Genomic DNA, 15,446 nt, shown 5'->3' with positions numbered 1-15,446 from the left:
TTTTTAATGCTTCTCAGGAGTAGATGGTAGTGCGACACTGCCTCCATTTCATCTCAGGGAATAAACAAGAATCAGTTTACTTATTTGTTTCCTTTTGCTCACTTTATTTCAAAGGCTACAAAGAAGAAAGGCAGCCTTAAAAGGCACCTACAAATTTATCCTGCATCAAATCGGTCAGATATTAGTTTTCTTTCCCTTTAGTAACAATATTTTTATTTATGTAGATATCCAGGTGTTGAATTAACCCAATACAGCAACATTCAGTGCTTAATTCATTGAACATAAGATAACTAAAAATGTAAAGAGTATTTTTAGCCTTTCTAAAAACACAAGTCCTTAAGTATAAAGAAAAGATGTGCATTACGTAACCTTCAAATGTTAGCTTGCCCAGTGTAACACAGGCTCCTTTTTTTAACGGGTTGGCTATCTGTTTGGAGATATCATATTAAAATCTTCCCTGAATCGGGTTTATTTTCCTCACGGTTCTTCTCCATGGCCAGCTTCTGGCCTAGTCCAGCTTCCTCCTTCTCTGATGACTTTATGAGCTCAGTCAACAGTTTGAGGTAATAATGAATCATATGCAAAGTTTATTTTGTAAATGTTACTGTTATTAGCGTTCAAAAGTAGGATTATCCTGGTTAAGCCGTTATCCACTGAGTGTGATTTCAGTAACAGATCATTAATCCCACTCTGGCTACCACCATATTTTATATCCAAGTTATAGTGGTAGCTAGCATTATTTAGTGTGTACTATACTACACTATTTTGCCTAAACACACACACTGTGATAGTAAATACATCATGTATGTAGTGTATTAAAAGAAGTCAAAGCCAGAACCTCGTAGATTTGAAACCGGAAAACTGGATACATTGTAACTGCATGACGGTGATTTGCAAAATCAAATAGGCATTAAGGTATTCAGCGGCTGTGCCTTTATTCAGGAATATAACCAGAATACAACTGTGTTGGATTACAGATGAGTTGCGCTCATTGGCACAGACAGACTGAGATTGATTGAAACATGCTAGCAATCTGTCTGTGTTTATAAAGTAGATGGCAGTTATTTGCGTACCTCACCGGTCTGTCTGAGAGTGATTACTTGACGTGATCGATGAATGCGAAAAATTCAGTACAATGACCAAGTAAGGAGTCTGACGTCCTGCTGGGACAGAGCAGTAAAAGGAGGGTGTAGTGAACTGCTGTTTGAATTGTAATTCATTTGTGTTTCGGAAAATCCTTAACAATTAAAAACTGATATTAAGAATGTTCTGAATGTTTGCCAACTCTTTCAGGGTGGCGAATCCCAGGTCAGCCTCTCAGATATGACATGCAGTGAAAGCGCCTCGTCATTCCAGTCAGCCAGTCAGGCTTCCACACCGGAGATCCTCGTGGGCCTGGTTTACAACGCCACAACAGGACGTCTCTCTGTGGAAGTCATCAAAGGCATCCACTTCAAAAACCTGGCTGCTAACAAACCACCCAGTAAGTACCCTAAAACGTTTTGTTGTCCAGTTAGAGAAAGAGCAGGATAACACTTTTAATGTTTCAAATGCTAGAGCGGAAGAGGACAAGTTGAGCCTGTGCATAGGAGTTTGTTTTAATCTGAAGTATCTCCTGTAAACATCTGTAGTCAAAGTCTGTATATTTTACATACTATGTGCTTCCTTACGTTCAGTCAGAGAGGGACTATGCACAGCGTATAACTTCTCCGAATCAGAGATAGTGTACTCTATCTCGGCCACCACCTGCTTTTCAGTTTTCCTCTGGTTTGATCCCTGGTTTCCCTCATTTCCCGGGCAGCCTCCTCAGTCAGCTTCCAGGGATCTGAGCAGCAAGTTCAAACAAAAACTGCCTCTTGTTGAACTTTGTGCAAATGTTGTTGTTGTTGGCCTTCTGACCCTGTTTCTCTTTCCTTGCATCTTCTGTTATGTCTGCACCTGAAACTCTCTCACCCTACTACCTTTTTGACATCTTGGTCCGCTGTTTTTCTTACTGCTGTCCAACCCTTGTTGTCAGATGGACTGTTCTGTTGTCTAAAACACTTGATAGGTGGACAGGTTTATATTATCAGAGGTGAGTTTCTGTTCTTCCCCGTGAAGTGCCATCAGTGTTAATTTCACATCCTTTTTTTTTTAAAAATACATCTTCATGGATGCAAATAGATGTAGGTAAATGGAATGACTGTTGATTGGAGACACACTAATTTACCTGGCTTCTATCATTAATATATATATCTAATTTGATGCTGTAGTATGTTAGATTGACTTAATGTCGCCTCATCCCCCAGTCAGTTGCATCAGATGGCTGCCGCTTCCTGAGCTTGGTTTTCCTCATGTCTTCCTCTTAAAAGGGAGTTCTTTGCTCCCACCGTTGCCAAGTGCTTACTCTTACTGGATCACATGATAATTGTGATTAACTTTGTCTCTCTGTAATTTATAAGATTTTATAGTATGAAACAATTGTTGCTATAAAAATGTAAATTACATATAACAGCAACTGTTTATGCAATATTGGGAGCCCAAGCTCTTTGCACCCATCCCAAATAAGTTGAAAAAAGTTAACTAAATTCTCACTTGGAAGCAGTTTTGATAAGATAAGATTTTCCCATAAAACCTGAAATATGACTTTCTTTAAATTCATGTAAACTTTGAACCATAGGTGCAGGTAACTCTTATTGCATTTTAACTCTCATCCATGAAGATGCTCGGCTGTTGTACTGTAAGTCTTCTTGCTGTATTTCTGAATGCGTATCACATCACGCATGCATCTGAGATACCCCCTCCTGGCCTCCTTTACCCGTTTCTTGTGTTGCCTGGAAGTCCTTCGTGTTTTCACTCAGCCTTTTTCATGCTATGCCGGTCTAGTTTTCTTGGTGTCTGATAGCCAGCAAGAAGGAAATGTTGTCATTGAGTGCTGGCCTAATTCGAACAGTACGCTTTGCACATTTTACATTTTTCAGCTTTGCTTCCAGCATATGAAACATAAACAGAACTTCTGTAATAGAGTTGCATAAATATTCATCTAAAAGCCACACTGTACTGTCCTCCCATTAACTGCCATGTTCCATGTATTCGTGAATGTCTCTAACTAATAACTAGCTGTCAGATTTTGATATTGTTTGTACATTCCTGAATAGCATATCCACATACTTTATAGTCTTCAAATTGTACTTGGAAAATAGTCGCATCTGGCAACACTGAAAAAAACCTTTGTGCAAAATCCTCACGAAGGCCTTGATTGACTTTGTGCGTCCTTACAAAGTGGAAAGAGCACGGTGAAAGATGCGGAGCAATTTCAAAGCTTCTTTTCTGCCATTTCAAAACAGTACCGAGCCGACGAGTCAAGTTAATCATCAGCCGCAGCCCCTCTCATTCAGCAACAATGCCAAAGAGCCATGCATCACCGCTACTGACCACTTAAGACATCCACAGCTCTACAGAGCCCATTCAGCAGCAGTCAAAAAAGAAATCAAGGCTATTTTTTTCACTCTGCTTTTATGTCAAAGAGAGCAACTGAATGTGTGATTGAAGGCGGTGAGCTAGGCGTTGGAAGGCAGCTGGCACTCGACAGCATGAAACCCTCAGCAATTCATTCCTTATACCCCTCTTAGACTGGAACATAATACACAGCATTATTACAGAGTATGGTTGTAGACGAGGGGCGAAACACTCTCAAAGATCCATTGTGATTGCCAGTCTTGCCTCGCTTACTTTCAGCTGGATTTATGGCTTCAGTTTGTGCAATGATTTCTGCATTGAAATGAGGAGTGAATAAGGAAAGCATGAATGCTGAAATCACTTGATAATGGCAGTGTTTTTCCTTTTTGCTTTTTCCTCTTCTGGGCTAAATGAATGAGCTTTATCGGGATTTTGTTTTTTGGAATGTGATCAGCGGGGTAATAAAAGGTGGAAAATGTCGCAAACTGCGAGTATCAGCAGTACAAGTCGTGCTTCTAAGCTCAGAATTCTTAGATACTTTAATCCCGACTCGATATATTATGTTCTGCCTTTGATTGCTAGGGTCTTGAGCTAAATATGTTTTTTCATATCTCATCTGAAAGCTTCATATAATAACATATTAGAATTATGCACCAGCAGTCGTACTAGTAGCAAGTGTTTTTTCTGTTCTGTTTCACATTAAAAGCCCCTATATGCATGAAAACCTGGCAACATGCTTGCATTAGTTGCATAACGCAACTATTAAAATAAATACTAACAAATGAAATTATCATTTTTATTCATCAGATTATTAAAAAATAGATTATTTAAAGAGTTTCTAGTGCAGCTAAGGGGCAGAGGGCAGTAGGGTTTTTTGCAGATCATTTGGTTGTGCAAGCTTCCTTGAGCAATGAGAACTGGCGCCTCCAAATTTAAGGCCACAGTTCTCAGCCAGACAAGGGTGGATTGCCCACTCCAGGTTGGAGATGAATTGCTGCCCCACTTGGAGGAGTTCAAGTACGTCGGGGTCTTGATAACAAGTTGCGCCTCAAGTGGAGGCGTTCAATTACCTCTGGGTCTTGATAAGGAGCTGGGGAGGAGTGGAACAGGAGGCTAACAGGATTGATGCATCAGTGCAGACGATGTGCCACTGTGGTGAAGAGTGAGCCAAGTGTGAAGGTGAAGCGGCCGATTTACAAGCTAAATTTCAATGAAGCTGTGTAAAATAAAGTGCAATAATTTGCAAGTCTCATAAACTTTTATTTTATTCACAACAAAACTTAGAGAGAATTCACTATTTTAAGGAAAATATTGGCACATTTTATACCTGATGGCAGCAACACACACTAAAAAAGTTGGGACAAGATCAAGTTTACTACTGTGTTATTTTAACACCAGTCTGTAAACATGTGCGAACTCATCATGACACCAGTTGCTGGGCTTCTGGGTGAGGAAGGTTGTTCCATCTGTTGTTATGGATGCAGACCTCTCTTTAAAAAGTTGCGATCAGATTTGTAGGCAGCAAAGTCCATAGGGACTAATACGCCCCATAGCATCAAGCATGCAGGCTTTTGAACAGCGCTGATAACAATCTGGATGTTCCTTTTCCCCTGTAGTCAGAAGGCTGCAGCGTCCAGAGCCTTAACCTGCATTTGTGGATGGCACAGTGAACTGTGTTCACAGACAGTGATTTGTGGAAGTGTTCCTAAGCCCATGCACTGATTTCCATTAAGCAATCATGCCTTTTTCAAGGGCATCCAATACTGATTTTTGGTCGTGTCCCTCGCACACAAAGGTTTCTCCAGATTCTTTCATTAGATATTTGGTACTGTAGATTATAACATGTTGACAGTTTTGAATTTTGCTGACTGGTGAACCTCTGCCTGTATTTACCTCTGAGAAACTCTGCTTCTCTAAGATGCTCTTTTTATGCTACTGACTGTTGCAAATTAACTTAATTATTTGCAAAATGATCTTCCAGCTGTTTCTTTGTAATATCACTTACTTTTACAAATGTTTTCGAGACATGTTGCTGCCAAAACAATTCAAAATGAGTCAAAAAGTAAATGTTTTAATTTAAATATATGACCTGTTTTTCTCTGTTTTATTGTGGATTAAATATGGGATTATAGAAAAGCAAATTCTGAATGTATTTGCATTTTACACAGTGGCACAACTTTTTTGAGTTTGGAGTTGTACCAGTCCCTCCTACCTTCATAGCCAAACACTGTGGGCAGTCCCCGAAAGAATAAGATTGCGGAAAAAAGCAGTGAAATGAAGTTCCTCCCATGAGTGTTTGGGCTCTCTAGGGGAGTAGCTTAGCCATTCAGAAGGAGCTCAAAGTGGAACCACAACTCCTACAGACTGAGAGACCCAGCTGAGGTACTTCTGGCATTTGAATAGAATACCTCCCAGTGAAGTGTTTCACCATTCTGGGTCTGCCCTGGACACACTGGAGTTGGGAATTTATGGAAAAACAATACTAAACACATTTATTTTTAAAAATGATTTTCTACACATAAATAATTAACAAAAACTTCAGTTCAAGCTTTTCTGAACAAGTTTCTGGCATGATGAAAGAAAAACGCATGTGCCCATACACAGAAAAGAGTCTGCTTGAGAGAAATAGACCTTAACGGGAAAACTGAAGAAGACCTCTTTGCATAGTGAAAGAAAAATAAATCCAGAATCTGGGAGAATCTGGGTTACAGTAAGTGTCTATTGCCAACGTCATAAGGGCAAATGCATGGCACCCAAAAAAATCTAAATAAAATCTATATATTTCTTTATTTCCTTCTGAACATGATACAGGTATTGGTCATATTAACACTTTAATGCTGGCAAGAAATGTTTTTAAATGGAAGCAGTAATCACATTTTTAGACATGCATGAAACAAATGAAGTTTCCATGAACTGAGCAGTGGCGTTCAATTCATAAATCATGAAAAACACTCAGTGCAACAACTTAACCTTCTTATTTTTCTGTTACGCAGTTCCTCCACAGATTTTATTCAAGACTTTTTTGACTGTCTTGTATTTCCCTTATGTTTCTGATACCTCTCACCCAGATTCTCATTTAGTGTCAGCAGACCTGTATATCCTGCACAATATGTGAGTCACATTTTGGACAAAGCATGTTTTGGGACTGCCTCGGGCTCTAAAGTTTTAGCATAAGTCATTATGTCAAATAATAGCAGCTCTTCATGGTAATTTGTGATGAACCACGTAACCAGAATTAATTAATTTTGGCTACGTGGTTCGTTTCAGAAGGAGCTCCTAATCCTTTCAAACACAAGCAAACCTATGACTAACTTTCTCCAGTCAGTTTTCATCTTCTGCATTATCCCCCATTTCAGATTAGACATCAGTAGTCGCATAGCAACAAGACTGAAGTAACGCTCCCTGCGCTCACAGCTGTGCTTTGTGTTTGATCAGGAGAAAAAACGCATCCTATGTGGTCATGCTCTTATATATCATCCGCTGTGACATTATTACAGAAGTGAATGCTTTGTGGGGAAAATGTGTCATTCTTTGCTGCAGAGGAAACAGCTGCAGCAGGTCGTCATGGCTGATTACAAAGAGGAAAGGTGAAGAAACATAAGGATTTTGCACAAAGGGTCTATTATTTAAGTCTGGTGCCTGAATTCTTTTCTTTCCTTTTTTTTACTACTAGAAAGCTATTGTAGAATCTCACGGTTTAAAAAAAATATATAAAGATGTATCATTTCCCTTGTAACTCTCTCCTCCACCTGCTTCCTCTCTAGATACATATGTTAAGCTGACCTTACTTAACTCCATGGGCCATGAGATGTCCAAGTGTAAGACCTCCATCTGTCGAGGTCAGCCCAACCCAACCTACAAAGAGACGTTTGTCTTCCAGGTAGCTCTTTTCCAGCTATCGGACGTCACGCTCATCCTATCCGTCTACAACAAGCGCAGCATGAAGCGCAAGGAGATGATTGGTTGGATTTCGCTGGGCCTCAACAGCTCTGGAGAGGAGGAGCTCACCCACTGGACTCAGATGAAAGAGTCTAAAGGACAGCAGGTTTGCCGCTGGCACAGCTTGCTGGAGTCTTAATGGCACAGCAAGATAGCGTGCGGGCATAGCTACACGGCGCCGCCGTCGTCGTTGTCCCAGATGGGCAGGAAATGGAAATGTTCAACTGGGAAGCGGGAGTGCGATGCCGTCCAATGAACCAGCGTCAGTGGTGATGAAGAGACGGGAACACAACCACATGCATCTGCACTCAGTTTCTCAGCTCGGCATGGCATAAGCGATTTCATGGCTCTGTTTGACTAAACAGTCACTGCCATGAATTAGTTTTATGATGAGACATGCTATTTTCCATATACTGCCGTGTAATGACCTTTAAGTTTTTGTAGATGGCATCTTTTTGTCTGCTGAGCCGGTTTAGCTGGGGCCTGCTCCAAGAGGAAAGTTTTAGACAAGATCATTGAGCAAATTACACCTGGTAGCCATGTGTACCCACACCTCCAGCCGCATAAATAGAAGTAGGAGTTTCTAAAGAAGGTTTTAATTTTTGTAAATATTTTTTTAACAAATATTTTCCAGACCACCTCCTAGCAGATCCTTACCTCAAAATTTAGCTAGAGATAACTTCTTACCTGGAAATGTCAAACGAGGCTGGACATTACCCTTGTGTCATCCCCATCGACTTCAAAAGCACAAGAAGTTTGGCAGTTTTTAAAATGGCAGTTCTACAATGGTGTAAAATAGGGACTGTAAAAGAATTAAAAAGGAAAAAAGCTTCTGAACTGCAAGACCCACCTGAAAGTTCCTGTACTTCTTTAAAATACTACAAGCAATCTGAAGTGCTTCAGTCAAAGGCAGCTGGACTCCTTTTAGGTTTTTGAAGACATCGTCACCTCTCACCTGAAAGGGTTATTTGCACCTAAAGAAGAAGAGACACTGTAAAATACAAATGTTCAGATTTTGGATTGACACCTCTACTCACGTAAGCGTAACTCATGATCTTAGGTGGCACACTAGACAGGACTCCGAATCAGTCTTTAGAACTGAAAAAAATCTTCTGAATGAAAAGTAAAACCTCTTCAGGAACCTAAAGCAAGTGCAGCTGCCTTCAGTTCAAGCACTTTAGATTACCATAACTTAGACGACTGAGAACCCATTCAGTCATAAATAGTAAAAAGGGACTTATGGGGGAGGTAAAACTAGTCACCATGGAATTTCCATAAAATCCTAGTTCTTACACTGGGAATGAGGTTCATGTACCTCAAGGTGCAAGCCTTAGCTTGTTTAGTATATTACAAAGAGTGACAATCCAAACAGCAACAGCAAAACATTTAACTCAGTCAGAATGCATTAATGGTAAATCAAAAAAGATAAAGCAATTAGAAGAGATAAGAGCCATGGATAAGGACCTGTAAACAAAGAAGCAAAAGGCCGGTCTAACAGCAAACAGGAACTTCCAAAGCTAAAAGAAGAAAAGAGACACCAGTGTGTAAGCGCAAAAACCATTTGAGGTTGGTTCCAAACGTGAGTCAGTCCCCATAGACTCCCACTTTAAAATGCCCAATGTAAAGCATTAAAATCATTAAAATGTTTATAGTCTGTTTATGGTCCATCAGCTAAGCCCATTCTCTACTAATTGGAGTCACTGAACTGGATCTCTCCACTGTGTTTATGCTGTTTGGAGCACCTTTAATAGAATTGTCTAACACATAAAATAGCTTGCTGTGTGGTACAAACCATCCAAGAAATCTCTCACCCCACCCTTTTGTCTACATATCATTAATTCTGGGTCCAAAAACCTAGTATAGCAAAAATACTGAGTCCAAACCAATGAACGCCTTTATGGTGTCCATCTTTTACATAGTCCATAGTACTGACATAAAGCTATGGACCTTTTCAGGATTTAGGGTGGCATGACTGTAAGCATTAGTTAAAAGAACTGCTAAAAGGATCTGAGCAGAATTTACTCAGCTGGTTAGTTGAATTTCTTCAGATGTCTGATGTGTGAGTCGGAGGTGTGGATACACAAATCTACCATTACTGGTCATGCTAACTGCACTGACTCTCTTTCTCTTTGGACCAAAAAAAATCCTAATGGCATTTCAACTCCTACAGTTCACCTTCCCTCTGTCTTCAGGCTTTAGAAGATCTGGACTGTGACTGGAGACTTTGCACTGGCAGGTCTTTTTATCAGATGTGACCAGCTGATTAGTAATGATCATGTCTTAAATCAGAAATGATATTTTAGTGGATGTTTAGAACAGAGAAGGGAGCACTAGAGGAAGAGGACTTTTCATTTTCTTATTTTGTTTGTTCACCTTTTTTCTGACTGCAGCTTTAATCACTATCACATCATTTTAGAAACATGCATGCCACATGCTCCGTCCATAAATGGGAAAATTATAAAGTGAATATAGGGACTTTTTAAATTTTAAATGTCCTTTACCAAAGTTTATTTCATCACGCTGCATTGTAACCAGTGTAGTTTCATTCAGGGTGGTGGGAGGTTATAAGGCAGTCATAAGAAAAAGAAAGTCAATTCTAAGGTTTTTTTATGTATCAGGAAAAAATGTTAAAAATAATCTAGGACTTAGCTGGTTTTAAAATTGCTCAAGTGCATCGTCAGATGAACAGTTTTTAGTACGCCCCTCTGTTAAGGACCACATTTATTTTGTCCTGATAAGTAAAACCCTAGAATTGATACTTTCTTTTTCATGGCTGTAGATTGAGTGAGAATTATTACACTTTAATGAATTCCTCTCTGCTGACACTACTGAGTTACAAGCATAGTTTTTTTTTAACTCAAGTTTAAGTAGAATAAATAAATGTGAAGAATAATAGAAGATGTCAGACACGCCCTGACATCACTGACAGCCGAAGTGCCAGGGTTTGTGTCGAGATGACATTCAATAGTGATCGTGGAGAAGAAATGAGTGTTTCAGATTGTCGAATATTTATAGAAAACACCAGTTGGAGGACACGTTGACTGACTGGGATATGCTATATGTAGGTTAGTTAGATGGTTTTGTGAACATGACTTTTCATTCGAAGGTTACACGCAGTGTCACGATTCTTTAAAGAAATTTCCGACACCTTTTTGAATATAAACGGCTCATTAAATCACAGCTAACAGGTGAGACTAAAACCTACTTGTTACCTTTTTCTAACCTGCTCTGGTGCTATAAGAGACCTGTGGGTGTCCACACAGAAGCCCTTGCCTTATGGTTTTTAGTCAGTTCATCAACTTCTTAAAGAGTTCAAAACACAGACACACCCTGAGAGCACACAGACCTGCATCCACACTTACAGAAAGCACACACAGTGCAGCAGCACTCAGCCTCGCTGGAGGGAATTCAAACTTTTGAGGCGATTTCATTACAGCAGCGAGCACCGACAACCCTGCAGACTGTCTACGGGCTTTTTAGCTGCAGCCGCTTTATCTCTGCGTTTCATATACAGATAAAAAAATATATATATACTCTTTACTGTGCCTGTGGTTGTGGTGAAAGGTAGCTTTGTGCAGTGTTTACCAAGTGTGTGTGTGTGTGTGTGTGTGTGTGTTGACTGGAGAAGGTACAGTAAAGGGGTCGTGGGGGGGCTGTGATATAGGTAGAGTTGTTGCATTTTGTTGTTGGGTGTAACCGTTTCTGATTTTAATTACTGGTTATTAGAAGAAAACAAGCCAAGTCCTGATTGTCTGACATATGCTTTATATTAGTAACTGTTTTATCTATTTTTGTATCAGCAGCCGGGAGAAGAAAATGTGTCAAGCCAGTTATTAGTGAATCAAATATTAACCGACTCCGTGAGCAATACTGTTCTGGATTGCTACTCTTTATGATTCAGTTTGTTTACGGGGGGGAAAGCAACACACGTCTTATAGCTCAGGTCTTATTTACGTTCCCTTTTCTAAAACCAGAGAGGGGTGTGATGGAGACCGGCTGAGTTCATCTCAAAGCAATCTGTCAAGACTTCTCAGCTTTGATGCTTTCTAACAGCTTGAAACAGAAGCACAGCCTTTACAGCACAACAGTCAAACACACAATGTGAAAGACCAAAGCTCATTTGGAAGTGTAGAGATGCACCTGTAATCTGAATCCAAAAGGTTTTTATTTTATGGGATCAGCCTGGAGCCTTTGAGTGAATTTGTATAGTGTGATATTTGATTACCTGTGGGGGGGAGAAAAAGGGGGTGTGTGGAATTCAGCAGAAGACGTGCAGGGATATATTAAAGTGGGATCACAGGCCCCATAGTTAATAATATTACAATATTATTATCAGTAAAGTAACAGATGAAAAATATTAACACTGCTGGGAAAAAAAAATCCTCTTCTCTGAAAATATAATTATGCTGGAGAGAACTAGTACCTGAAAACCAGCTGGAAATGTTATCCGTAACACTTGATCCATGATTCATGTTCCCTCCAAATACGGAAGCAAAAGAAGGCCAAAACATTTAACTTATAGATACTGTTACGTTTATAGATTTGAAAAAATGAAAATGCTTTCACGTTGTAATACTTCAGAAATGTTGTTAAAGTGTTTTTAGAGTTTGCAAAAACCAGAAAGCAATACTATGACAAAAGGAAAAAAATCATACAATCTGGACTGCCTTTAGCTCTGATGACAGCATTCAACGTGGGATCATTTTGATAAATTTATCCAGCATTTTTTTTCCATCTAGCACTGAATTAATTTCTCACTATTATCTTGTTTGACGATGGGAGAGGCAGAAATCCCAAATATTCTCAGTGGCCTTAAGATCTGGACTCTGTTGTGGTCGATATGTATGTGAAAACCAAGTCACAAGTTTTCTCCCTGAGCCCCTCTTTCACAATCTGAGCCCAATGATGCCTGCCATGGTCATCTTTGAATATGCCCGTGACATCAGGGGAGAAAAACATCCATTGATGGAAAAACCTGGTCATTCACTATGTTAAAGCTGTCAGTATATCAGCATATATATGTATCAGTATATTCAGGAAGTCAGCTAACCTCATTTTTTTTAAATGTACAATTCGCTGAACCTAAACCTGACCAACTGAGGCAAACCCAGTCACAGCACTGCCCACACAGGCTTGCCCAGCAGGTACGAGGCATGATGGGCGCATGACTTCATCCACCCCTCGTTAGTTAGCCATAACTCTGGAGCAAGGTAAATCTGGACTTGACCACATGACCTTTTACCATTGCCCCAGAGTCCAGTCCTTATGATCCCAGCAACGTACAGCCGATTTTTCTGATTAGCCACACAGATAAGTGGTTTTCTTAAGACTACACAGCTGTGTAGTTCTCTTAATTTCATATCTATGATGACTGTGGTTGATTCTGATTTCACCAAGTTTTTAAGTGATTGTGATCACGATCAGTCAAGTTTTTTTTTCTGACCACTATCTTTCCAGATTTCAATAATGTGTTGTACATTTCTTAACCCGGCTTTAGTACTTTCAGCTTCTCCAAAGTTGTTTTCCTTGCTTGATGGAGGCCAATAATTTGACCCCTCTGCAATAGAGCAGTGCATTTTTTGGGGGGGGGGGGCTGGGGGGGGTTTAGGAAAGAGAAACTACTAATTTCATCAACTGAAACAAACACTTTTGTCCTCAAGCAGCTGCTCGAGGACCCGAGGGCCAACTGGTTCATCTGCTGCCAGCATGTGAGACCATGAAGTGCTTTAGAAACAAGTGAAAATACTTGAAAGTCAATTTAAAATGCAGAATTTAAAGTTTTAGGTTAGTTCAGGGTCGTTTGAAGAAGTTTAGATGTACAACAGCAAACTTTTGACACATGAATTTTCTGTTTAATGTAGTCTGTTTACAAAAGCAGAAGTAAAATTTCCAATCAGGGAATTAAAAACAGATCTCTGTACGTTTAAATTCAGTGCAGTGTACATATTTAAACTCTGCTGGTCTTCTTTTGCTTCCGTACCAAACGACAGAAACCTGTTTAACATCCCTTTGACGAGCTCTGAATGTGTTAATCTTTCACAGGCTGTGTTCCACTAATTACGTGGTCGGACTTGTACGTTTACGCTTTGCTGCATCGTTTCTTACGCTTTCATTTAATTTACAAGTTTTTAAGAATTTTCTGGTTTTTAAGGCTGGCTTTAATTTGTGATTTTTTTTTTTTTTTTTTTTAGAAACTACCTATGCCACAGATGGCATCGGTGCCTTACTGTTTTTCACTCAGCAACCTTGTGTCACAGTGTCTTAACGTACCTGTAAATGTATTTTTCTCCTGTACTTTGGACTGACTTTGATTTGTAAACTGTCTTATTAATTGACTTCTGATAGAGAATTTCTATGTGATGATATTGTTTAAAAAAGAAAAAAAAAAACAAAGAAACATCATCATGTAAGAGTTTTTTTTTTTATTGAATTGTGTGTTGCATTTGAATCAATGTCCTAAAATTTGCCTTAAATTGCATTTCCACAAAATAACCAACAGGTGGAGCAACCATTGCATCCTGTTTCTTTTTTTTGTCAATGTTTGAACTTCACTTACTTTATAAACTTTTAACTCTCCTCCGTTAAATGTAAACCACCGAAATTTGCATGAATTCAAAATAAGCGTGGCAGTGTTGTTTCTCGAAATCAGACTGCCTGCAGCTCATGCGGAGAGGGGCTCACTTGTACAGTGGCATCTTTTGATGAACATTTCTGCCCCACAGGCAAAGATATCATAGCTACACCCAAGTGTACATCTAAATACCTCTCTGTTGCAGAAATCCTAAAAATGGCACAGAAATGGAACGCTAAAAAAACCAAACACATCTTTAGGTGGATATCTGTTACTCTACACCTAAATATGTTTGCACTTGTTGTACAAGAGTGTAATTAATTCCAGCTTCATTTTTATTGCAGAAAGATAACTTTAAAGCTGTCAGCCCTCCCCCCTCTTGTCGGGGACTTTGCTGTGGTGAAGTGACACCTCTGCTTTGTGTGATCCTGACACCCAGCAGTAGTTTGAGCTACATATAAAAAGAAGGTAAAGAGAGAGAAAACAAGATCAGAGATACAAGGTTTTCACAATTAACTGTGTTCCCCGACACGTTCCACAGCTGAACGCAGAACAAAGCGCTCTCAGGGAGAAACACTGGAAAATAAGATTCAGTGGCTGCTGTGGAATCAAAGGGGAAATGCATAACAGATGAGAGGGGATTGCTCCCTCCCCTCTCTTTGTCGGTCACATCCCTGCAGAGCAGATCTTCCAACACACAACCTGTCTGAAAAAAAAAAAAGCTGTTAGAATCCTTCAGGTGCTGTCGGAAATTATATTATTACAGCCGGAGGGCACGTGGACGTTTGAGAAGGTAAATGAAGTCAATGGTGTAGCCAATAAAAACAATAAGCAACTGCCAGGATGGCTGAGCAATAAGTAGTCCTGCAAAACAAACAAAAGAGGCATCAATTTACTGACATTAGTTAAACTTAACTGAAGCTGAAGGAGATTTTAGTAAGTAGAAGAGAAAGTAGTTCTTCAGGCAGATATGAACGAAAGCATCCAAACTTACAAAAAGGCACGCACACTGCTGCAGCACTTGGCTTCATTAACTATAATCCAAACACTGAGGTGATTTCATTTCTCCAGTGAGCATCAACAGCCCTACAGAGTGTCTGCAGAATACCAACATTTGATGGCTCCAGGCAAAAGCCGAAGTACACGCTTTTTAGAGACCAGGGGATTATGTAAAGTGGTTAATAAAGAAAATATTAAGTAGATTAAGCAATACCCATTGTCTGCAACTTGGATTCAAATTATTCTCAACTACTGATTAACAGGTTTAAATTTGAGCCTGAGGGATGCTGGATTATTGGGGCCAAGGTGGATGTTTATGCTACATACAATATACTTATAAGGAAAGTAATGATTGTTTAGAAACTAGTCTCTAACTTGCACAATAATTAGCTAATATCTTCTTCTACCTTATCCTCTGAAAAACAAAAGCCATGCAAAAAAAAAATACATATATATATATTTTAAATTCACAATATTTTTCAATGACGTATTTGTTTAT

The 15,446-nt window shown here is 39.5% G+C and overlaps 1 protein-coding gene across 2 annotated transcripts in view; it reads left to right on the top strand.

Annotated features, from left to right (window-relative positions):
• syt14a (synaptotagmin XIVa) overlaps positions 1-13,869 on the top strand; it is a 60,680-nt gene extending 46,811 nt beyond the window's left edge. The window contains exons 7-9 of one of the 2 annotated variants that reach the window (XM_063500156.1): positions 1,294-1,483; positions 2,018-2,074; positions 7,203-13,869. In XM_063500156.1, coding sequence (XP_063356226.1) covers positions 1,294-1,483; positions 2,018-2,074; positions 7,203-7,516 — 561 coding nt within the window. In that variant the 3' untranslated portion in view covers positions 7,517-13,869. The remainder of the gene's footprint in view (positions 1-1,293; positions 1,484-2,017; positions 2,075-7,202) is intronic. The other variant, XM_063500157.1, reaches the window with a different exon arrangement.
• The last annotated feature ends 1,577 nt before the right edge of the window (positions 13,870-15,446 follow it).

This window comes from Pelmatolapia mariae, linkage group LG16_19 (genome assembly GCF_036321145.2).
Source record: "Pelmatolapia mariae isolate MD_Pm_ZW linkage group LG16_19, Pm_UMD_F_2, whole genome shotgun sequence".
NCBI lineage: Eukaryota > Metazoa > Chordata > Actinopteri > Cichliformes > Cichlidae > Pelmatolapia > Pelmatolapia mariae.
Note: the sequence above shows the minus strand (reverse complement) of the source record. Positions and strands in the feature narration are given on the sequence as shown.